The sequence below is a fragment of the Chelonia mydas genome, chromosome 2, assembly GCF_015237465.2.
Source record: "Chelonia mydas isolate rCheMyd1 chromosome 2, rCheMyd1.pri.v2, whole genome shotgun sequence".
Classification (NCBI taxonomy): Eukaryota; Metazoa; Chordata; order Testudines; family Cheloniidae; genus Chelonia; species Chelonia mydas.
The window spans coordinates 243,777,805-243,801,861 of record NC_057850.1 but is presented as its reverse complement, the minus strand read 5'-3'; the positions used below and the strand labels follow the sequence as shown (position 1 = coordinate 243,801,861).

General features: G+C 45.5%; 1 protein-coding gene across 6 annotated transcripts in view; it reads left to right on the top strand.

Moving 5' to 3' along the window:
- Nucleotides 1-19,372: 19,372 nt before the first annotated feature.
- The window catches only part of RBM33 (RNA binding motif protein 33), a 153,733-nt gene continuing 149,048 nt past the window's right edge, over nucleotides 19,373-24,057 (top strand). For all 6 annotated transcript variants that reach the window (XR_006289124.1, XM_037891082.2, XM_037891081.2 and 3 more), the window contains exon 1: nucleotides 19,373-19,737. Coding sequence is in view for 5 of the 6 variants with exons in the window: in XM_037891082.2 (XP_037747010.1) it covers nucleotides 19,713-19,737 (25 nt within the window). In the remaining variant the exon portion in view is untranslated. The remainder of the gene's footprint in view (nucleotides 19,738-24,057) is intronic.

Genomic DNA, 24,057 nt, shown 5'->3' with positions numbered 1-24,057 from the left:
TGCCCTGCAGCCCGTCAGTCACTTGTATCATTAACTCACCAACTGCACTTCACAAGCACTAGTGGCCAGATTGTGGCTTTTAAACCATGGCCTGGAGAGGGTGCAGAGCAGCCACGCTGAAGGATGGAAGCCCCAGGAGAAACTGTCAGACTCAGAAAGGCTCCCAAGGAGCACATGACAAAAATGGCATCTCGTCCACCCTTACATGTGCGCCTCTCCACACCCAGGCAGCGCTGTTGACCACAGAGTAGAGAAAAGAGGCCATGGTCTCACCTTTACTTTATTCCTTCCTGTTCTGGTTCCAGTACCTGTACGTGGGTTGTCCAGAAAACCATCAAAGAGTGGGGCCTTCACTCCCCAACAGGATTGTACTCTGGGGAATGCTGCCTCCTGCCACTCCTCCTCACTCCCTTGCACACCTGCCCAGGACAGGGTACAATTGGTCCTAACCATTTGTACATGTCAGAGGGAGCCCTGTCCCTTTGTAATGTCATCACCCGCTTGGGAGTTGTACCTTTTTTATAGGGATGTAAATGAAAAGTGAGGAGAGGAAGTGAACTGATTCAGAATTCATTGCCTACACAGATAAGCCGTGCTTTGCACTTGGGAACTTTTTTCCTTCCAAACGTCAAGTAAAATAACATAACATTTGATCTACTCATTTCCCTCTCTCCCCGCAGCATAAATGCAGTGCCAGTCCAACAACACTGGAGATTACAATTCACTCCATCTAGAGCAAGTAATTTATAGCACAGCCTTTCCTGTACTGTGCCAGTCTCTACACCAGGCAACTGTCCATCCTTGGTCTCTCTGGAGAGACTGTGAACAAGGGCAACAGTTGTGATGTAGACACCTGTCTATTAGAAATGTGTCTGAGACTTTACACTAATTTCCTACAGGCCATCAAACAACTGTCATTGGCAGCTTGGGCCAGAATTTAACCAGTGACTTAGAGGTAAAGGGTCCCCTGGTCAATTCTTTTTATAGCTGTGTTGGTGACTCACAAGTGGAAGGAACCTCACACCACCAGAGGCAGAACAGGAGTGTCTCAGAACTGCCATGGTTTGTTTCTTCAAGAAGTCTGAGAGCTGCTGTTTCACCCTCCGCGAGACATCCCAAATAGAGTAGGATTGACAGTGTCCTTTAGATACTCCCTCATAAGGGAAAGAACTTGATATTGGGATGAGAAGGGGCAGGGGGAGGAAAGGGAGGAAAGGCTGATTCTCATGGGTGACTTTAATTTCCCTGATATCTGCTGGGAGAGCAATACAGCGGTGCATAGACAATCCAGGAAGTTTTTGGAAAGCGTAGGGGACAATTTCCTGGTGCAAGTACTAGGGGAGCCAACTAGGGGGGGCGCTTTTCTTGACCTGCTGCTCACAAACCGGGTAGAATTAGTGGGGGAAGCAAAAGTGGATGGGAATCTGGGAGGCAGTGACCATGAGTTGGTTGAGTTCAGGATCCTGACGCAGGGAAGAAAGGTAAGCAGCAGGATACGGACCCTGGACTTCAGGAAAGCAGACTTCGACTCCCTCAGGGAACAGATGGCCAGGATCCCCTGGGGGACTAACATGAAGGGGAAGGGAGTCCAGGAGAGCTGGCTGTATTTCAAGGAATCCCTGTTGAGGTTACAGGGACAAACCATCCCGATGAGTCGAAAGAATAGTAAATATGGCAGGCGACCAGCTTGGCTTAATGGTGAAATCCTAGCGGATCTTAAACATAAAAAAGAAGCTTACAAGAAGTGGAAGGTTGGACATATGACCAGGGAAGAGTATAAAAATATTGCTCGGGCATGTAGGAAAGATATCAGGAGGGCCAAATCGCACCTGGAGCTGCAGCTAGCAAGAGATGTCAAGAGTAACAAGAAGGGTTTCTTCAGGTATGTTGGCAACAAGAAGAAAGCCAAGGAAAGTGTGGGCCCCTTACTGAATGAGGGAGGCAACCTAGTGACAGAGGATGTGGAAAAAGCTAATGTACTCAATGCTTTTTTTGCCTCTGTTTTCACTAACAAGGTCAGCTCCCAGACTGCTGCGCTGGGCATCACAAAATGGGGAAGAGATGGCCAGCCCTCTGTGGAGATAGAGGTGGTTAGGGACTATTTAGAAAAGCTGGACGTGCACAAGTCCATGGGGCCGGACGAGTTGCATCCGAGAGTGCTGAAGGAATTGGCTGCTGTGATTGCAGAGCCCTTGGCCATTATCTTTGAAAACTCGTGGCGAACGGGGGAAGTCCCGGATGACTGGAAAAAGGCTAATGTAGTGCCAATCTTTAAAAAAGGGAAGGAGGAGGATCCTGGGAACTACAGGCCAGTCAGCCTCACCTCAGTCCCTGGAAAAATCATGGAGCAGGTCCTCAAAGAATCAATCCTGAAGCACTTACATGAGAGGAAAGTGATCAGGAACAGTCAGCATGGATTCACCAAGGGAAGGTCATGCCTGACTAATCTAATCGCCTTTTATGATGAGATTACTGGTTCTGTGGATGAAGGGAAAGCAGTGGATGTATTGTTTCTTGACTTTAGCAAAGCTTTTGACACGGTCTCCCACAGTATTCTTGTCAGCAAGTTAAGGAAGTATGGGCTGGATGAATGCACTATAAGGTGGGTAGAAAGCTGGCTAGATTGTCGGGCTCAACGGGTAGTGATCAATGGCTCCATGTCTAGTTGGCAGCCGGTGTCAAGTGGAGTGCCCCAGGGGTCGGTCCTGGGGCCGGTTTTGTTCAATATCTTCATAAATGATCTGGAGGATGGTGTGGATTGCACTCTCAGCAAATTTGCGGATGATACTAAACTGGGAGGAGTGGTAGATACGCTGGAGGGGAGGGATAGGATACAGAAGGACCTAGACAAATTGGAGGTTTGGGCCAAAAGAAATCTGATGAGGTTCAATAAGGATAAGTGCAGGGTCCTGCACTTAGGATGGAAGAATCCAATGCACCGCTACAGACTAGGGACCGAATGGCTAGGCAGCAGTTCTGCGGAAAAGGACCTAGGAGTGACAGTGGACGAGAAGCTGGATATGAGTCAGCAGTGTGCCCTTGTTGCCAAGAAGGCCAATGGCATTTTGGGATGTATAAGTAGGGGCATAGCGAGCAGATCGAGGGACGTGATCGTTCCCCTCTATTCGACACTGGTGAGGCCTCATCTGGAGTACTGTGTCCAGTTTTGGGCCCCACACTACAAGAAGGATGTGGATAAATTGGAGAGAGTCCAGCGAAGGGCAACAAAAATGATTAGGGGTCTAGAGCACATGACTTATGAGGAGAGGCTGAGGGAGCTGGGATTGTTTAGTCTGCAGAAGAGAAGAATGAGGGGGGATTTGATAGCTGCTTTCAACTACCTGAAAGGGGGTTCCAAAGAGGATGGCTCTAGACTGTTCTCAATGGTAGCAGATGACAGAACGAGGAGTAATGGTCTCAAGTTGCAATGGGGGAGGTTTAGATTGGATATTAGGAAAAACTTTTTCACTAAGAGGGTGGTGAAACACTGGAATGCGTTACCTAGGGAGGTGGTAGAATCTCCTTCCTTAGAGGTTTTTAAGGTCAGGCTTGACAAAGCCCTGGCTGGGATGATTTAACTGGGACTTGGTCCTGCTTCGAGCAGGGGGTTGGACTAGATGACCTTCTGGGGTCCCTTCCAACCCTGATATTCTATGATTCTATGACAGCTGTAGCCTCCCCAGTTGCAGCCTTAGCTGTATATGAACTGCAGAGTCTCATTCTTTGCCACATACATGCTCTCGCTCCCCTGACCTGCCATCCAGCCACAGTCCTGCCGGATTCTGGCACCAGAGGCAGGAATCCCTAACCACTCTCCTCTGCTCTGAGGGTTGCTTTTCAGCTTCATTTCTGATCCATGTACCAGGAGGCCAGTGGGAGACTGAACCTCACACATGGTTGAGGAGGTTGCCGGAGACTGAGGTCGTGGCAGGGATGGAGATAGGGGGAGAAGAGAAGGCTTTACTATAGGTGGTAGTGGGGAGCTGGATTAAGCCTCAGCAAATCAAGGCCTCGCTTTGAGAGGGTGGTACAGGGAAGTCCACAGACAAGTTGCTTAATTACAGTGAGTATGAGTGGCTGCATTTGTGTGTTATTTAACAATCACACCATCTAAAACAAAGCAATGAGCCAGGCTTGTTCTTTGTTAACCTGACAGTTACCCTCTCCTAAAGCGGATCATTAGGAGCCTGATCCTGGACCCACTGAACCAATGGCAACATTCCCTTTGGCACCAGTCGATGCAGCATTGAGCTCTAGAAAAAAAAATATGTCCTCACCATCCTAGGGCTCAGTCCTAGCAATGACTTGGCACCCACTTCTCACAAGCATCCCTTCTCATCAGGTGTGCCTGTGGTTGTTAAATAATCCCAGTCCTGGTATCAGACCATGCCCCCAAGGCTTCCTGCTTGGGTGCAATGGTTTCACCCTCTTGGTCTATCCTGGCCCCAGCTGGGCTACTGAGTAGTTCAGATCCCCTTCTGAAGGTTTATTATTGTCCAATTGTAAGCCAGTTCCCCACTGGCCTATGGGAAGACCCAGGCCCACCCACTACTCCTGGTCCCAGCCCAGGGACCCTAAGAATAGCAGCCACGTGCCACTATGTCCCTTTAACTACACTGCTTTCAGTTCCCTGGGCCACTTCCCCACAGCCCCAGCCTTTGCCAAAGCTTCACCCTTATCTCAGAGCCCATCTAAACTCAGGCCCAGCAGCCAGCCAAAGCACTTCCTCATTGCCCCAGTCCCTACCAGCACTGAGCTGTCCATGGTGCTACAGTTCCCTTTAGCCAGCAAGGAGCACCATTTACACTCCTCTAGCTCCAGGAAGGAACTGACTATCTCTAGCTCTACAGCTCCTTTTATACAGCCCTCCTGGGCCCGGATTGGCTGCTTCCCCTGAAGTCACTCTAGGCTCCTTGATGGACTCCTCTGCTGCTCCTTTCCTGGGACAGGTGTTGCAGGATACTGAGGCCTCCAGCAAGGGGCCTCTGGGCCTAGTCCACCCCGTCATAGTCCTATAAATACAAACAGGCACAGAGTGTACTGTTGTGAGTAGTCCCATTGGCTTCCACGGGACCATGTTTAGTAATATGCTGTCTGGCAATATGTATTTGCAGGAGCAGGCCCCAGAGCTTGTTAAAATGGAAAGAATTAAACAAAAAAATTAATGTTATAATCCCTATCGCTGCTCAACCAGTTAGTGGAATGACAACAGACTAGTTAATTCCACTTCTATTATTATTTATAGTATGATGGCACCTAGAGGTCCCAACTGAGATCTGGACTTCATTGCACTAGGCACGGGCCAGAGGCAGAGTACGAGACAGTCTCTGCTCTGAAGAATTTACAGTCTAGATTGACAAAGGTGGGAAGAGAAACAGAGACACCAGAAGTTGTCTTGCCTAAGATCTCAGAACAGGTCAGTGGCAACCCACGTCTCCTGTCTTCCAAGCCAGTGCCCAGTGAACACACTGCCTCTCTTCTAACCACTCTCCCTTCTCTTGCACTCTGTTAATAATGCTGCAGTGCTCTGGTTGCAGGGAGATGTTTAAATCCAAACAATAGGCAGTTTTCATTATTTGGTATTTATTAAATTCCTAAAAATCCCTTTGCATTAATATTCAGTTTTGTAAAACATTCTTCTTCCCAGAAAACTGCACCCAAATTTGGCAATAAAATATGCATATTTATGGTACTGTATTAATACCTGACAGTGTCCTTTGAAAATCTTTTGCCTTTGATGAATGGCTGTAATACATTGCACATTTGGATGCACAAAACTTTTAAAACTGCAATAACAAAATTTAACCACAGTATAATAGAACATAATAGGATTGTTATTTCCTGCAAAATTATTACACTTGCAGCAGCTGTCTTCCTTGAATTTTTGCTTTAAGACTAAACAACTTATTCCTCATTATTTTCTCATATTATACAAAGTATTCTAACAGGGCCTGGAAGCTGAATACCATGTTAACAATACATACTTTAGTAAATGTATGTCCATATTGATGCTGAAGGCATACCTGAGATTGCATAACCATACTGTATATTTCTATTATGCTGTAAGTACAGTCTCAGACATAATAGAATTTATTCATAGTATATTTACTCCACGGATGCAAGCATAAATATGTAAATGTCTGAAGCTTAGACTGGGAATTGCCTACTGCTGCTTTCAAGTCATGCAGCATTCTCTGCACTCTAAATGAAGGTTGACAGCAGAAAAGGCAGAGCCGTACTTCCAAGGAAAAGCATTACAGAAGGATCAAGCTTGCATATCATTAGGTTGCCATTGAATTATAATACAGAATGACAGTGGACACACAGTTGGAGCTTCCACCACTACTTTCTTGAATTGAGCAACTGTGTAGTGTGAGAGTGAACATTTTAGATTTGGGAAGGTCCCGTCACAGAGTGGTTTGACTGAAGAAAGCCCACTTTTTATATCAAATTCATGTACCAAGTAACTCTGTGTTGAAACTAATCTAATTAAAGGGTTCTCATCTGGTTTACAAGTCGTTAAGAATGAACAGATCAGCAGAATGCACTACTGACTACAGAAGCAGTCAGACAATATGTTTTTCCTGGAATAAAAATTGGAACTCCAGACACCTGTTGGGTCAGATCGTCATCTAGAGTAAATCGACATAGCTCGATTGACTTTCGTGGAACTGTGCCAGTTTTCACCAGCAGAGATCTGTCCCATTGTCTCCTCATCAGCAGGAGTTACAGAATGGGATGTAATAAGAAAAGGTGAGTTTGTGATTAGAACTTCCTCTGAGACAACAAACTCAAGTCACACAATCATTTTTCGAAGTGGCAAAAAAAAAAAAAATTAACAATAAAAATTGCTCACAAGGCGGTTGCTGAAGGGTAGCTGGACCAAGAGAGAATAATCCAAGCTCAGCTCCTGCAGCTCCAGGTCTAAACAGATATGTGAGTCATTGTGTTTAGCTGTATATACATTTTAATTCACACCTTTCCAGCCACTCATTGCATCTGTGTGCATATTTTTTTAAAAACGAATCAATTGCCCAGAAAAGGTGTCAACACTGGAAATGAAATCCTTTGGTTACTGAACAGACACCAAACAGCATGGGGAAGCTTACCAGACAATTTGACGCTAGTGTAACCTGGAGGTGCATACCTCATGGAGAGAAGGTGTCAGGAACAATTCCTCCAGCGGCTTCCATTGCAGTGTGACCCCTCCACGCCCCGTGACTTCAACCACAAACTAGCTCTTAGTCTCTTTTCTTTGCTTATGGCTTTGTGCCATTTGTCATGCTGCCCCCTATGCTGTCTGGATCCTCATTTACCAAGTGTCCTCTCCTTCAGGTTCCTCCTTAAAACCTCACTCCTCCCTCAGCATTAATATGCCTTCAACCTCCATCTGAAGTGTGATCTTGTGTTTTTCTCATTTAGACTGTAAGCTCCTCAGGGCAGGGATAATGTCTTTGCATTTGTGAAGTGAAGGGTAAATTCAGGATACTACAGAAATGTTGTGTAATACTAACATTAATGGGCCAGATCCTCAACTAGCATAAATTGTTTTAGCTTCATTGACTTCAATGAAATTCAGCTCACACAAACTGAGGATCATACCCAATAATTTTATACAATTGCCTTCAAAGTAAAGGGCTCTGCAAGAAATATCTAATACTACTTCTTCTGAACTTCCTGACACAGTGGGACAAATTCATTCCAGGAATAACCACTACACCCCAAGATAAGCAATGAATTTGGCTCACTTAAGGGCCTAGCCCAGGGGTGGGCAAACTATGGCCCTTGGGCCGGGTCCAGCCCATCAGGCCTTTTAATCTGGCCCTCGAGCTCCCGCTGGGGACTGGGATCAGGGGCTTGTCCCACTCCAGCGCTCCAGCTAGGGAGCGGGCCGAGGGCTTGCTGCGTGGCTCCTGAAAGCAGCAGCATGTCCCCCCTCCAGCTCCTATGCTTAGGGGCAGCCAAGGGGCTCTCTGCACACTGCCCCCGCCCCAAGCGCCACCCCCCACAGCTCCCATTGGCCAGGAACTGTGGCCAATGGGAGCAGCAGGGGTGGCACCTGTGGATGGGGCAGTGCGCAGAGCCACATGGCTAGCACCGCGCCTCTGCATAGGAGCCATAGCTGGGTATGCTGCTGCTTCTGGGAGCTGCGGGGGTGGCACCTGTGGACGGGGCAGTGCGCAGAGCCACCTGGCCATGCCTCCACGTAGGAGCGAGAGGGGGGACATGCTGCTGCTTCCTGGAGCTGCTTGAGGTAAGCACTGCCCAGAGCCTGCACCCCTGAGACACCCCCCACGCCCCAAATCCCTGCCCCAGTCCTGATCCCCATACTGCCCTCTGAACCCCTCGGTCCCAGCCTGGAGCACCCTCCTGCACCCTAAACCCCTCATTCCCAGCCCCACCCCAGAGCCCTCACCCCCAGCCAGAGCCCTCACCCCCCCTGCACCCCAGCTCCCTGCCTCAGCCCAGAGCCCCCTCCCGCCCTCTGAACCCCTCGATCACAGCCTGAAGCACCCTCCTACACCCCAAACCCCTCATCCCTAACTCCACCCCAGAGCCCACACCTCCAGCCAGAGCCCTCACCCCCCCCTGCACCCCACTCCCCTGCCCCATCCCGGAGCCCCCTCCCACACCCTGAACTCCTCATTTCTGAGCCCACCCCAGAGCCCACACCCCCAGCCCAGAGCACCCTCCTGCACCCCAACCTCCAATTTTGTGAGCATTCATGGCCCACTGTACAATTTTTATACCCAGATGTGGCCCTCAGTCCAAAAAGTTTGCCCATCCCTGGCCTAACCCCTTGAAGATAATGGGAAGATTCTTTTTGAACTCAAACTTCAGACCAGGCCCTCAATCTCCACCTGAATGGATGTCTTGATACATTGGAAATAAAATCTACAGGCCCTGTCACTTTCACTTAATGAAGGACAATGGCAACATTCCTTCTCATTATAATCTTCCGATAAAAACCCATCACAATCTTTACTGAACACTAAACTATCAAGTGTTGCAAGAAAAGGCAACAACCTAGAACTTAAAAATATAAAGGTCCTTTTAATTAAAGATTTAAAACAGCAAGAAGGCACCAACGCCTTTGTCTTATCTCTCAGATAAAGACCTCTTGGGCTAAGCTTGGCAAATCCTTATCTGACAGATAAAGGACCACTATGATGGGCCTTATCGCTTAATTGAATCGTAATACTATGAACAATGAAGTCAATAATTTGTTATACAAGAGAGCACTTCAGATTGTGTCTGTATTGGACAAAGCATGTCCATTGGTTCTCTGTATTGTGGATGGTGTAATGGGTCATGTTTTGTAACCTGTTCCTGGGCAGGAAGGAACTGATTATAAACAAAGCTTAATGTGGATAGCCTGTGATAAATAAATCTGCTGGACTGACCAGATAAATGAAAGACCCCCCGGAAGAAACTGATTTGACATATTAAGGGCCTGATCCTGCCAGCCCTTCATGTGTGGATGGATGTCAAAGGGGGCTCTGCATATAGAACATTTGTAGGATCTGGCCCAGCCAAAATGCAGAACCAGCTCACCAGCACAATGTAAAAGTGAATATATCCCTAAATAATTTTTAAAACATTGTGAAATCAATTAAACAAACATAGTCAATGAGCACAGACACCCAGGGGTGAGTCCTGATAGTAAGTAATAGGAGTATAGTTCACATCAGTGTAATATTGATGTCTACGTACACCAGTGTGAGAGGAGAATTAAGCCAATAACATATATCAGTAGTGTTTACACAACAACAAATACCATACTACAGTGGTTTTCAGCCTGTGGTCTGCAGATGCGGGGCAGTCCATAGACTACGTCTAAGTGTTCCATAGGGGTCCGCAAACTCCATTTGATATTTTCTAGGGGTCCGCAGACAAAAAAGGGTTGAAAACTACTGCCCTAGTATCAAGATTCCTTTTTTAAAAATCAGCCTTCCATGAACATCAAAGCCAACCCAAAGTTATCTTGTTTGCTACACAGACAAGTAAGTGTATTTTCAGAAAACTGTTTAATACTTGCAGTTCTTTACAAATAAACCCATTGTTAAAATAAAGCACTGGCAAGGTCTTTTCATTTATTTTTCATAGTAATCAAATGCTCCTGTCAGCAGTGGTACCTCTAAGTGCAAGTGCAAATCATCAAATAACATCCATTGTAAGGGACCGGGGCTTACACAGTCTGGCCCAGTGGTCACAGGTGTGCTGGTGTCCAAATGCTGACAATGGCCATAAGACAGTAGTCCGTGAGCAAGGGTCGGAAGAATCACTAGAGCCGGGTTCAATAAGCAAGAGTCAGGGTTAGAGTCAGGCCTGGGACAGAAACCAGAAGTAGTACCGGGTTGGAATCAGAAGGCAAGAGTCAGAGATCAGAAGACAAGATGTGCTCAGGAGTCACAACAGGCCAGAAGGCCGTGTGGATGCCAACATAACCTCCTGGGGCACCCTCCAGGGTTAAATAGTGTACTTGACCAATCAGAGGGCCACAGGCTGTAGTAGAAAGACCCTGAGACATGAGGCCTGGCATAAGGGGCCTGGTATGAGCCTGAGGCCTGAACTAAAGTAGTAGTCAGGCCCTGCTAATAAAACCAAAGTTAGCAAAAATTAGGCTGAGAGTAGAAGTCAGGCCCTGCTATAAAACGTGCCAGCTTGCAAGTTCACAGAAATGGGCAAGAACAGGCGTGGCATTGCAAAAACATACACATTCCTAAGAAGTGCTAGGCACAGGACACTCGTGCAAACACATTCCATAAGGGCATGGGCGGGGGGTATAATAGGCCAGGGGAGACTAAGCTTCCGCTAACCCAGGCCGCCCATGCAGAAGAGTGGTACCAGAACACCCTGCTACAGGGTTATGGTGTAAACACATTCCTCGAAGATGATACAAGGACACACTGACCCCCTCGTAAAGATAAGGTTAGGATGACAGGGTGATGAATAGAGATGTTTTGATCGAACCAACATGTACAAGGTAAAGGGTTGTAACTAGCTATGTTAGAGGGGCAATATGTAACTTGCTTGTATCAGTGTATAAAAGGGAGGCTCAGAGGGTGTGTCTTTGGCCAGCCGAGAGCGGAATGGAAAGTCCTGTCATTCACTGAACTGAGTCCATTGTCACTGGCATACACCCCTTAGTATCTCTGGAGAATCTGTCGGGTGCTATTAACGTGCTTCATTGACAATAAATCTGGCCAGGTGCCTTCGCTACTAAACCACGTCTTGTGGTCTTATTGGGCAGTTCAGTTGAAGCCTGCTGTATGGGCTCTCTGGCCAGAGCCAGTGCAGCACACAGAGAAAACACAGGCTACTGTCTAAGTACACAGGCTACTGTCATTCTGGACCCTTTGGGCAGTACTTCCTGCAGCACCCAACTTCTACAGTGTTGCCTGGATATGGGTCTGCCTGCTGTCCTAGTAGGAATGTCAGCTGTCCCAGGCTCTAAAGACCTGGGTTCTAGTCCCACAGATCCTTACATTACCCTTCTTCAGGGGTGCCCCACTGGTGGGCCTGGTTTGTCCAGGTGGTCTTGATGAAAACTTCTGACCAGGTCAGGGACATGGACATGGACAGCAGGTTCCCAGGTGCACTCTTCAGGACCTTAGCCCTCCCAATCAACTAGGTAGTACAGCTTCCCCCTCTGCAGTTTAGAGTTGAGCTAGCATGAACTATATATTGCTCATGCCTTTGGACCTCGACTGGTGGGGGTGGCTGTTGGGACCGGTCAGGAGAGAGGTTCTCTGTGTAAGGCTTCAGGAGAGATACATGGAAAACAGGGTGCATTTTAAAGGATCGAGGGACCTGCAATTTGAAGGTGATGGGGTTGATTTGCTGACAAAGCTGGAACAGTCCAAGGTCTGGCTTGTGGGATGTCCTGTTTGTACGGAGATATTTTGCTGCAAGCCAGACCTTCTGATCCATGGTGAGAGCTGGGCCTTCCTGGTGTTGATGGTCTGTATAATGCTTGTAGTCCCTTTTCGTATCTTTGAGGTGGTCCTTGAGCTCCTCCTGGATTTGATGAATTCACTGGATCCAGCCGGCAGCTGCTGGATTCAGGAAGGCTGTTGGAAAGGCCGGGTGGAAGTGAGGATGGAACCCGTAATTTGCAAAAAAGGTGATCTACCCCATGGAGGCATAATTGGTAGCTTTGTGTGAGAACTCGGTATGAGGATGGAGGGAGAACCAGTTATCTTGATGGTAGTTGAGAAAGCACCTTAGGTATTGTGTTAATACTTGGTTCACCCCCTCTGTCTGCCCATCTGGCTGGGGATGTGATGCAGAAGACGTAAAAGGCTGAATGTCCATTAACCAGAACATTTCATGCGAAAAGCATGCGACAAACTGTGGGCCCCAGTCTGAGCTGATATGGTCCAGAAGCCCATGAAGATGGATCACATGCACCACTAGGAGCTGAGCCATTGTTTCAGCAGAGGCAGGCGGTCACGGGGATGAAGTGTGCCATTTTGGTCAGTTGGTCTATAACAGTCAAGACTACTGTGTAGCTGAACAAAAGTGGGATGGGGCATAGGTGGTCTGGCCTAGTGGTCACAGCTGGCTAGTGCCCACACATCAAGGACAGCCATAAGACAGTAGTCCATGAGCAGTGGTCATAAGAATGGCTAGAGTCAGGTTCAGTAAACAAGAGTCAGGGTCACAGTCAGGCCGAGATTGGAGACCACAGATCAGAGGTAGTACCAGGCTGGAATCAGAAGGCAAGAGTCAGGGTTAGAGCCAGGCTGGAGTCAGAGACCAGAGATTGGAAAACAGGATGTGGTTGGGAGTTGCAGCAGGTCTGAAGTCTATGTGGATTGCCCAGGGTTAAATAGTGCGCTTGACCAATCAGAGGGCTGCTGGGTTCTGTGTCACAGTCTGGAGCAGCACGCAACTGTGAGTGCCTTCTTCAAGGCAGACTGTCAAAACCAGAGCAGTCACCCCAAACTGGTGGCATGTTCTATAATTAGATTTCACCAAGCCAGGAACAAATGTCAACTCTGGATCACTATACCAGTCTTACCATAGAGTCACAGACAGTCAGTCCCCTTAGACTCTCCAGTCTATCTTGCCACCTTGGCAAGCTGGACTTAGTGATAAATGGTCAGTCACACCAAAAATCACAACACATTCAGGTTGCTTCCAGTCCCAAGAGACCAGTCACTTACCCGAAATCAACTGGTACTCGAGATCTTACGAAGACAATCCCTGTAGCCAATCCTGTAATAAACTATCTAAAGGTTAATTAACTAGGAAAAAGAAATAGAAGAATTATTTACAGGTTAAAGCCAGCAAACATGTACACACAAATGAGTTACCATCTAGGATTCCTAAAGATGACAGAGACGTGGTAATCTGTCATTTCAGAATGTCTTTCAAGGTACACCCAGGGGGCGCCCGTAGTGAGCTCTGCCTTTGTTTAATGTCTCTGGCCCTGTGATAGTTCAAATAGCAACGAGATGATCAATTTTCTTGTGACTCTGTTTTATCTTTTACTTTTGGCCTTCCAGCCCATGAGACGAGCTCCCTTGCACATAGCATTTCCAAGGTGTGACAGGGCCATTCACCAATCCTTTGGATTGTGGCAAAGTGGAAAAGAAAGGGCACAAACAAGAAAGGGCACAACAGTCCAGCCAACAACTATGTCTCCTCCAAGATTACACCAGTCACTTCTGTGAGAAAACCTGCAGGGCACAAAATGGGCTCCCCAGCCACTTAAAAACGAGCCAATGAACCCCCTTACCAGACATCATTCTCGCATCGAGGGATAGCGGAAGATTTTTAACAAGTCCGGTCTCCTCACTACCGTATACAAGCCCTGATTGATTTCAGTTGGCATTGGATCAGAGCAATAGACACCTGTAAATTGATTTCAGTAGGCATTGGATCAGACCAATAGACACCTGTAGAAAGAACAACCTTGCACACCTTATCAGGTGTGTATTGAATCCAGAATTTCTCATCAGGTACACATCGGTACAGTGTGAATATTGTCGGCTTATCTGCAGCAGGTGCAACAGAATGTTTACTTGGTCACGTGGCATTGTCATGACAGCCAAGGATGCACATACAGAATGCATCTTGTGGTTTACTTTCTGCATTGGAAGAGGCAGGCTGGGGCTGGAATTAACCTTGTTTAGAAGAAGGTTGCCAAGAGCTCAGACACTATTTTGAAAGGAAATGACATGTCCAGGCTCACGATTTAAGTGCTGACAAGCTGGGTCTAAGGATGGGGCATTCATCTATCTCAGCCTGGAGAGATAAGAGACCAAAAGCCATATGTATTTGTTCTGGTAGACAAATGGGTACTTGAATACAAGTTCCTGAGGAGGGAAGCTGTGGTAAGAATACATCTTAGCATAATATATTAGTTGGGGAATTGGCATTCATTTGCTGTTGATAAGATTGAAATTAAACTAAGAAAAATAAAACAACAAAGTGTTGTTTTATGGTAATTATTTTTGAAAGCCTGATTCATCTGCACTTTTTTTTATGGATGTAGGTGCTTACTGCACAAACATTGTCAGACTTGAAAACAAATGTGTGTATATCTTCCCCTTCTTTCCCTCTTTACCTTGTGCTTATTGTTGTTAACCTTCACAAAGTAATTTGAACAAAAAGGGAAGGAAAAAATAATGTGACTGCTCCAAAACAGTCTACTAATCACCTTAGACAGATCTCTTGGAGAAAACCCTTAACCCCAAAACTATGCCACCAGAAAAACAATAAAGGTTATTGTTGGGGTAGTGACTTTATTACCTCCCTCGCTCTTATATAGCACTCTTCATCAGTAGGTCTAAATTGCTTTACAAAAAGAGGTCAGTATGATTATCCCCATTTTACAAAATGGGAAACTGAGGCACGGAGAGGCAAAGCAACTTGCCATAGGTCACCCAGCAGGCCAGTGGCAGAGCCAAGAGTAGAACCCAGATTCCCAGTCCAGTGCTCTGTCCACTAGGCCACATAATTTTCCATAGCTATGATTAATCCACCTAAAAGATGATCTGCCATATTCCCAGGTCACGGTCAGCTAAAGACTCTAGAAGCCATGGCGACAACACATGATTTTCATTAAACTCTCAGTGATATTTAAGAATTCGCTCTTCTATACTGGTTTTCATCTATAGATCTCAAACTGTGTTGAGAAGTATCTTTAACCCCATTTTACAAATGGGGAAACTGAAGCTCAGGGTCTTCATACAATGTAAGTACTATACACAGTTAAGTACTACAACTACAATCCTAAATAACAGCAGAGGTAGAGAGAAAAACTGAGAGATGTACAATAGGAAAGAGAAAAAAGATAGAGACGAAATGTGCTGGAGAGTCAGTGAGTTCTATAGATACAGGGAAGCTGTGTTGGATAATGACAGACATGGAGGAAAAAGCTCCTTCCACCAGCAGTGATAAGGAGGGATGGAGAGGGGATTGGATATTTTTCTTAAAAAAATATGCTCTGATTCAAACAGGAATTAATTAATTCAGGGAACTTTTGTGGCCTGTGTTATACAGGAGGTAAAACTAGATTACCACAGTGGTCCCTTCTGGCCTTTATAATCTATGAATCTATTAGATCAGCACTAGATAAGCATAAAGCAAAGGAAACGGGGCAGAGGCAGTCAAGGTTCAGGCAATCCAGGAGATGCGTCTGAAAGAATCATGGTAATTCAGAAGAAAGACTTAAGGACTTTGAGCCTGGAGAGTCCTGATGAAAAATAAAGAGCATTTACAGTAGCTGGATATCAAAGATGAAGGACCACAACCTCACTTAAGGGAAAGTCTCAAGGAAAGAGAATGGTACTAGTAGAGCAGCGCCTGCAGCCACAGTTTTATTAAATGCAAATTCTATGTTAAGGCACAGTAAAAATCATAAGTCAGGAGGAGATACAGGCACCTGTCTGGACAAGGCTCAAGACAAAGGTCTGAGAGATCATCATGGCCTGAATCATCAAAAGCTTTAAAAATCAACAGCGCAAACTTGAGGTCAATGTAAAGAGCACAGGGTGAATATCGTAGGATAATGGCTGTTCAAAACAATCAGCAAACACGTTGCTGCATTCTGACCAAGTTGTGAATGATACAAGTGTGCCGCCAAAAGCCAGAGGCAGTGGGAATGATGGTAATTAAACCGTGTAGTATGAGGGCATGCATTACTTTTGCAAAGTTGTCACAAGGTAAATAGGGGAGGAGCCTGCACAAAATATGCAACTGGAAAACACCATTGTAGAATAGCTGACACATGGCTTTCCACGAAAAAGTCATGCTTAATAATGTTACCAGGATTCTTAATCTTCCTTTGCATATCATCAGCAAAAAGATGATGCTCTACCTTATGTTCTGAAATGATCTCAAGAACCAATTATACAAATCTCTCATTGATGAGCCATAGTGCCCCATTGCCACAGATTGACTTTTGTCTTTTGTTTTTGTTGCCTATGCATCGTCCCACTTGTGGGATGCATGCACTAGTGCAACTGGGGTTCAGAAACCTTCAAGAGATGGCCTCTTTGTGCCATCAGAATAGTATCTAGTGCCCAAAGCAGGATGAAAAACTTAGCCCCAAGTGTGATATCAGTTTAATATAAATGTTTGTTTAACCCTCTATATGTCTGGTGTAGTATAACTCAATGAAAACATTTAATATACAGTGCTGTTCATTAAAAGCAATCAAACTGGTAGAAAAAGACTGAAAACAATCATGAAAATACTATAAATGCCAATTTATACATTGTGCTATGTCCTCACTTTGAATACTGTTTTCACTGAACACAATGTTCCATCTCAGAAATAGAAGAGGTTCAGAGAAAGCCTGCAAAAATTATTAGAAGCATGAGCAGACTTGCATCTTGTAATGGCTTTTCATTAGGGGTCACTGATGCAATCATCAAACCTTTCCTTAAGGAGAGTAGGCAGGTTTAATTCACTTTCTTGTTTGGAGGGAAACCTCAATGAGTTTCCTTTTGTGTTGCAAAGCATCTACATAAAAAGAAGGCTGACACCAAGATGCACTGGCCCCATTGAAGTCAATAGGAGTTTTGCCATTGATTTCAGTGGGGCCAGGATTTTACCTTCTGACTCCATACAATTCAATCTGAAGGGTTGCGTTAAAGTACCAGCAAGCAGTTCCTGCAGAAGGACTGTGTGTTAAAATGCAGTGAATTTTTGGCTGCAAGTCTGGGTGTGTCCCTGGAAAGAGACAAAAAGTCAGTCTCTAATCATTATGATTGAGACGAAAACATCAAAAAGGAGACTGAACTTACAAATTTACATTGGCATAACTACATTGCTCAAGGGTGTGAAAAATCCACACTCCTGATTCGTCCTGAATGAGAGTTGCACCGACCTAATCCCCAGTGTACACAGTCTGTGTTGATGGGAGAGCTTCTCTCGTTGACATAGCTACTGCCTCTTGCAGAAGTGGATTAATTAAACTGCCAGGAGAAGCTTTCCCATTGGCATTGCAGTGTCTTCACTAAAGTGCTACAGCCTTTTAGTGTAGACTTGCCCTCAGTGTAACTGATGCAGAGATGAGACTCGCATAGTAGCTCTCAGAGGTGTGAACTGTCCATTCATCTCAGTGGCAGCTTAGTCAGAAACCCTGTAGTGACCAACATAAGTGACCCCTCTTTGGTGTCACCAGTGGGTGGCATTTGGGAAATACTTTTTTCCCCCTCCAGCTAGAGAGCTGAGCCCAAGAATTCTGGCTGGGCCCATGGACACATTCAAGCCCCAGAGTGAAGGAGCTAAACTCCAGAAGCCCATCTGCACAATCTACTGTGTAAATAGCATCTCATTTTGGTGACTTAATGGGTGGGATATATTTTGTGGGTGGAGCTTACAGGAGTACTGCCACCTTTTTTTCACCCAATCTGAGCCCTAGGCAGGGGGGATGCATGATCTAGTTCAGGGGTTCTCAGACTTTTGTACTGGTGACCCCTTTCACATAGCAAGCCTCTGAGTGCAACCCCCCTTATACATTAAAAACACTTTTTAATATATTTAACATCATTATAAATGCTGGAGGCAGACAGCTCGCGACACCCCATGTAATAACCTCACGACCCCCTGAGGTGTCCTGACCCCCATTTTGAGAACCCCTGACCTAGTTGATCTTTTCCATTTCTAAGTACTAGCACAGCTGCTAGAAAAGATTTGTGGAAACATTATAAAATTATCAGCTCAGACACAAAATCTGTTTCCAAATCTCAGTGCAGGCACTCTACTTGGCACCGGTCAGGCCTCAGTTTGGAGTACTGTGTCCAATTCTGGGTTACACACTTTAGAAAAGATGTGGACAAACTGGAGCAAGTCCAAAAAACAACAAAAATGATAAAAGATTTAGAAAACCTGACTTATGAGGAAAGCCAAAAAAACTGAGCAAGTTTAGTCTTGAGAAAACAAGACTGAAGGGGAACTAATAATAGTCTTTAAATGACAAGGGCTGTTATAAAGAGGATGGTGATCAATTATTCTCCATGTCCACTGAAGGTAGGACAAGAAGTAATCTGCAGCAAGTGACATTTAGGCAGGTTACCTATTAGGAAAAACTTTCTAATTATAAGGATAGTTAAGCGCTGGAACATGCTTCCAAGGGAGCTTGTGTAATCTCCACCACTGAAGACTTTTAAGACCAGGCTGGACAAACATCGGTCAGGGATGATCTTGATTTAGTCCTGCCTCAGCACAGGGGGTGAGAGCTGATCTCTCGAGGTCCCTGGCAGCCACTGTTCCCTCTAAGCTGTGCGCGTGTACACAGATCCTAAACCCTGTGCACACGGTGAAACACTGCGCACACAAAAATTTGCACAGAAGCACAATTTGCAGAGAAGCAATTTTTTGCACACACGGCCTGTCAAAAATGAGAGGGCACATTGCTTGCAGCCCTACATTGCTATGATTCCCTGGTCGGATTTCTGCACAGGATCCCTGACGTGCCACCAGGGCCCATGGGTTGCCTGGGCAGGTGGGTGCAGCATCTTGCCAGCCCAGCTTGCAGCACTCCCTGCTCTCTGTCAGGCAGCGCAGGTGTGCCTGTCCTAGGTCCTGCACCCGCTAGGGTCTGGGTTTGCCTCCACTCTGAGCAGCGCCGCGCCACTCCAGCGAAGCCAGTGCGCACGCCCCAAGGAAGGGCGACTTTGGCCCACCGCGCTCCCTGGAGCAGCTCTCCTCCAGCCCAGAGCGAGCAGCCCTTTGCGCATGCGCACTGAAGCCCGCAGCTTTGCCTCTAACATCCCCAGCTGCAGATACATGCCTGTCCAGTAGTCTGCGGCGTACGTCACCAAGAAAGACTGCGTCACTTTTGGCGCATGCGCTTTGCGTCTCAGTCAGTCTGTTTTTATATTTCCGGCCGAGGCAAGTGCGGCGCATGCGCCCATCGTGACAGCCTCGGCGCGGTCTTCCTCAGCCAGCCAACCAGCGGCCTTTCTTTGCCTTCCGCTCTCGGAGGGAAGGGTTGGCCCTCCACTATCCCATGATGCGGTGCGGCCGCGACCCCCAGCCGTCAGTGGCGGCCGCCATGTTGTGTTAGTTTGTTGTTCTCTTGCGGCTGGTGGTACAGAGCAGGCGGCGGGAGGGCGGAGTACCCTCGCCCCCTGCAGCCGGGCGCCGAGCGGGGCTTGCGTCCGAGGCCTTCCCCCCACTCCGAGCCCTCATTGCAGCTGCGGGAGGCACCGCCAGGAGCGGCCGCCGCCCGGGCAGGAGGAGGCGCCATGGCTGCTGCCTTGGGAGGAGCAGGTAGCTGAGACCTGCGGTGCGACTGCCTGGGGAGGGGGCGTGGGCAGCAGGGGCGCTAGGAGTTATGGCGGAGGCCAGCGGCCTAGGGGGACTGCAGGGGAGCTGACGAGAGCTCTGGCCGCGGGGGCTGGGGGGCTTACGGCGCTGAAGGGGGCCTGCAGGTGGCGTCGATGGGGGCTTATCTACCCCTTCCCTGCGGGGTGCCTCCTGTCGTTTGCCCAATCAGAAGCGCTGCGGAGTGAAATTGACTCGGTTCTGGTCAGTTTCGCGGCTGCTCCTCAGGCTTCGAATAACTGACCAGGCCCGTCAGTTGCTCTTCTGATGCCTGGGAAAATTGTGGGCAGCAGCCAAGGGGCTGGTGTGGGAAGCCTCCTGAAGGCCTCACTGCTTCACGTTTAGAAAGATTTTTCCATTCGTAAGGGCTGCACACTTTTACAAAATGAAAGTTTCTATAGTTTGTGTTTTTAGCGCTCTCTTGCCAGGAAAGGCTTCTTTCTCATTGGCACAGCAGATTTACCAAGCTCTGGACTAGATGGGACCTAATGGGTCATAGAAACATAGAATACCAGGGTTGGAAGGGACCTCAGGAGGTCATCTAGTCCTACCCCTTCTCAAAGCAGGACCAATCCCCAATTTTTGCCCCAGATCCCAAATGGCCCCCACAAGGATTGAACTCACAACCCTGGGTTTAGCAGGCCAATGCTTAAACCACTGAGCTATCCCTCCCCCCATTTTCATCTCATATTTTTATTCAGAGGTTTTTATTCCAGTGGCATTCGTATGTGACCACTTCCCCAGTAATAACTTATCCTAAAAACCACCTTGTGAGGTAGTTATCCCTATTATACAAATGGAGAACTGAAGCACAGGCAGATTAATTAACTTGCTCATAGTCACATAGAAAATGTGTGACACAGCCAAGATTTCAACGCCAGAACTCTTAACCACTTGGCCATTCTTCCTTGAGTTGTATGAGTCTATAAAATTAAAATAGCATATTGGTTTGCCTTGTCCTATTCTAAATGTCTCAAGCAATATTTTGCATATCTACAAAATGCAATTTTTTAAGAGTTAAAGATGGAAAAGATATGCTGGGTCACATCTGATCAGTTCTTCAGAAAAGTATAATGTAAAAAACGTATTCAACTTTTCCCTGCTCTGTAGCTCTTGGGAATCAGTTTCATTAGGAAATGTACTTGTATTTAAATACTTTTTTTACAGTTGGGTTAGCTGATAGGATGCTGCCTCTTTGGTAGAAACAATGGCAAGTTATGATTATCATTAGCACTAATTATGAGCAAACCCAGTTGGGAGCAAGATTTACTCACAATTAACTGTCATAGTGCTGAACATGGCTTATCCTTGTTTACACAGATAAGTCAGGTAACATCATGTTGACCAATTGTTAAAAAGGATGTAAACATAATTAAAGTTCCTAGTGAAGATAAGCCCTTAAAAGAAAATGATTGTCAATGTTTAATTGTTAAAAATTGAAAAAGTGGGGAGGATTTTGGGGTAGGATCAGAATGCGAGCAACACTGGTACAAGTATACATGATCGTAAATACCTTTGAGGGCATCAAGTTTTAATGGTGTCAAATATTGTTTTGGATGTTTGGTTTTTTTTTAAATCTACTTGAGGTGACTAGATGAAAGAAACTAGTGCATTTGTTATGTGAAAATGAACTCTGAAAACTTGGGTTCTGTTACTGAGGCTTTTAAAATTCACACTGTAAAAACACTCGATATTTTGTGGGAAGGAAAAATATGTCGTCTTTAGGTGTATTTAAAAACTCTCACAAGCTTCATGGGCATCCTTTTGTGTGAAAACGTGTCCATGACAGTCAAGATCAGGGAGCTGGAGTTGATCGAAATGTTGTTTGAAGCTACAAGTATATTATTATTTGTCTTACTGTAGTGCCTAGGAGCCCTAGTCATGGACCGGGACCCCTTTGTGCTAACTGTGGTTCAAAAAAATGTTTGTTCAGCATCAGCATTGTGTTCAGCAATGAACAGAGGTTGGGAAGATGTGGTCCTTGTCCCTGTGAGCTTACAATATAGGCTATGTATTACTTAAAAAAAAAAAAAAAGTGTTGCTTGTTGAAATAGTTCTCCTGATGTAATATTCTAGTGTAGACAAAAGTGCACATAAAGACTATCTCAATGTAGCTAGTAGAGGTGAACCCCTGGTTAGGGGGGTTGTTAAATATATTATTCAATATTCCAAATTGCTAGATGCTTTAATGTACAAATAGAAACACGTAGTCCTTTTCTGAAGAGTTTACAATGTAATTTTAAACATATTTCACAGCAGTAAACTGTAGGCCAGAGGATGTGGTGAGGAAAAACAAGGAACTCAACAATGATATATGGTTACTCAACTTAGGTATGTGCACATCTTAGTTGGTCAGTTTTAAAAAAAAATATGCATTAATGTTGTAGATTCAATTCTTGTTCCCATCGCAGAATTGAGTTTAAGGAATGAGGAGAGGTGATCTAGAATAGGGTGGCCACTTCCTGTGTAGGGGGCGATACAATAATTAGACGGAGATGGTTGTGGGAGAAATGAACAGGTTGTGGCATCAAGGATGGTGATATTAGCTGGGTAGACAATAAAGGACAATGTTGGTTGCTGTGACTTTGAAAGTAAAGATAAAAGTTGTAACTTGATGTGGGGAGCCAGTGAAGGGGTGCAAAGAGGGAGTATCAAATGGTCAGAACTGGTGAGGCAGATAACTTTAGCCAAGTGTATTTTATGTGGACTGGAAGGGAGGTGATGTCTCAAAGAAACTCTGGAGGAAGAGGTTATAGTAGACAGGTTGGGTTTGGATGAGAGTCGGAGCTCTTCGGATAGAGAAGGGTTGGACCTATGAGAGAGAGAACATAATTTCTCCCACTAGCACTCTAGCATCCTTCCCTTCATCATTGTATGTTGTTAGCCATTGCACAATTCAGAGGTGTAGTACAAATTCTCCTGAACCCTGCACAGGTCCAGTTAAAATTGTTTGTCTCACTTCACTGTAACTTAATTTCTCTTGACAATAAAAGGCAAAACCTAGAGAGAGATTCCTTTTTTGTGCAGTCAAATGGGCTGAGTCCTGGATATTGTTGTGTACATAAGATGCATGCTACTTTGTCATGCTGTCTGACAGTTTGCCACTACTGTGTGTGTTCCATTTTGGCCATATTGAAACTATATTGACAAGGGCCTACAGAAGTTAGGGTTTTGAAAATTACACTGACCTGAGGCCAGGACTAATAAGGCATTACCACTTTGAGGGGCTAGTGGCAGGTAGTTTTCAAATTTTCATGGCTAAAACCAACTCTTTTCATACCTTTGGAAAGCTGTCCTTTAAAAGTCATACCATTCTGATTAGTGTTCATAAAGTGCCAATGACTTCAGAGGGAGTATCTCAATGAGTAAGTGCTCACACAAGCATAAGGATTGCACAATTTGGCCCTCAATGAGTGTACTGCAGATCTTTTTGTCTCTTTAGTTCATACAGACCATAATTTTATGTAATAGTCATTTGACAAAATAAAACTATGTTAAATTATGCACAGTTCTGCATGTGATATTTATTGAAATTCTTTTCTGTTTTTTTGTTTTGTTTTTTAAAGTCTTAGAGATCTGTTATCAATCGACTTAATGATTTGCTACAGAAGACATTGTTTATGGCAAATAACTAGCAAAGAATATTAATAATGGTACATTGTCAGGGATTATGCACTGCTCTCTTGCTGATCATTGATCTAGGACCAGTGTTTGGAAAAACTGCTAATTCACAACAATTTTTCTAAGCCCTGCCAGGTAAAAGAGAATGGAACTTAAAGAAAAATATATTCATGTAATTCTGATAAGCTGAGATGGGAGAAGAAACAGCTAAACAGTTTTAACAGCCCTTGTGTCACAAACACTAGACACTAAAGTTCTACATGATCTGAAAACAGGTTCCAGATTTTGAAAAAGTAGCAGCACTGGTTAGACTCTAGCAGTTGTCAAAATAGCTGATGCAAGGTCATATTGAATTAGCCTGGAAAGATCGTACAATAATTGAGTTTTTCAGCTTTCTCTCCATGTTAACAAAAACTTCCTGCCAGAAACAGTGCCAGCTTGGTTAGTTTGTTAAAATACCTGTTGAGGAAGCAGTTAACTAAACATAGAAGCAATTAAGAAAATACTTCTTGCCTACTGAACATTGGATCATATTGTAGGATATAATTTTTCTCTTGACTTTTACATATGATTTTTGGACAAGGGGGAAATTTACAAGGTTTTTTGATTTAATAAAATAGTGGGATGTTATATGGTATCAAATTC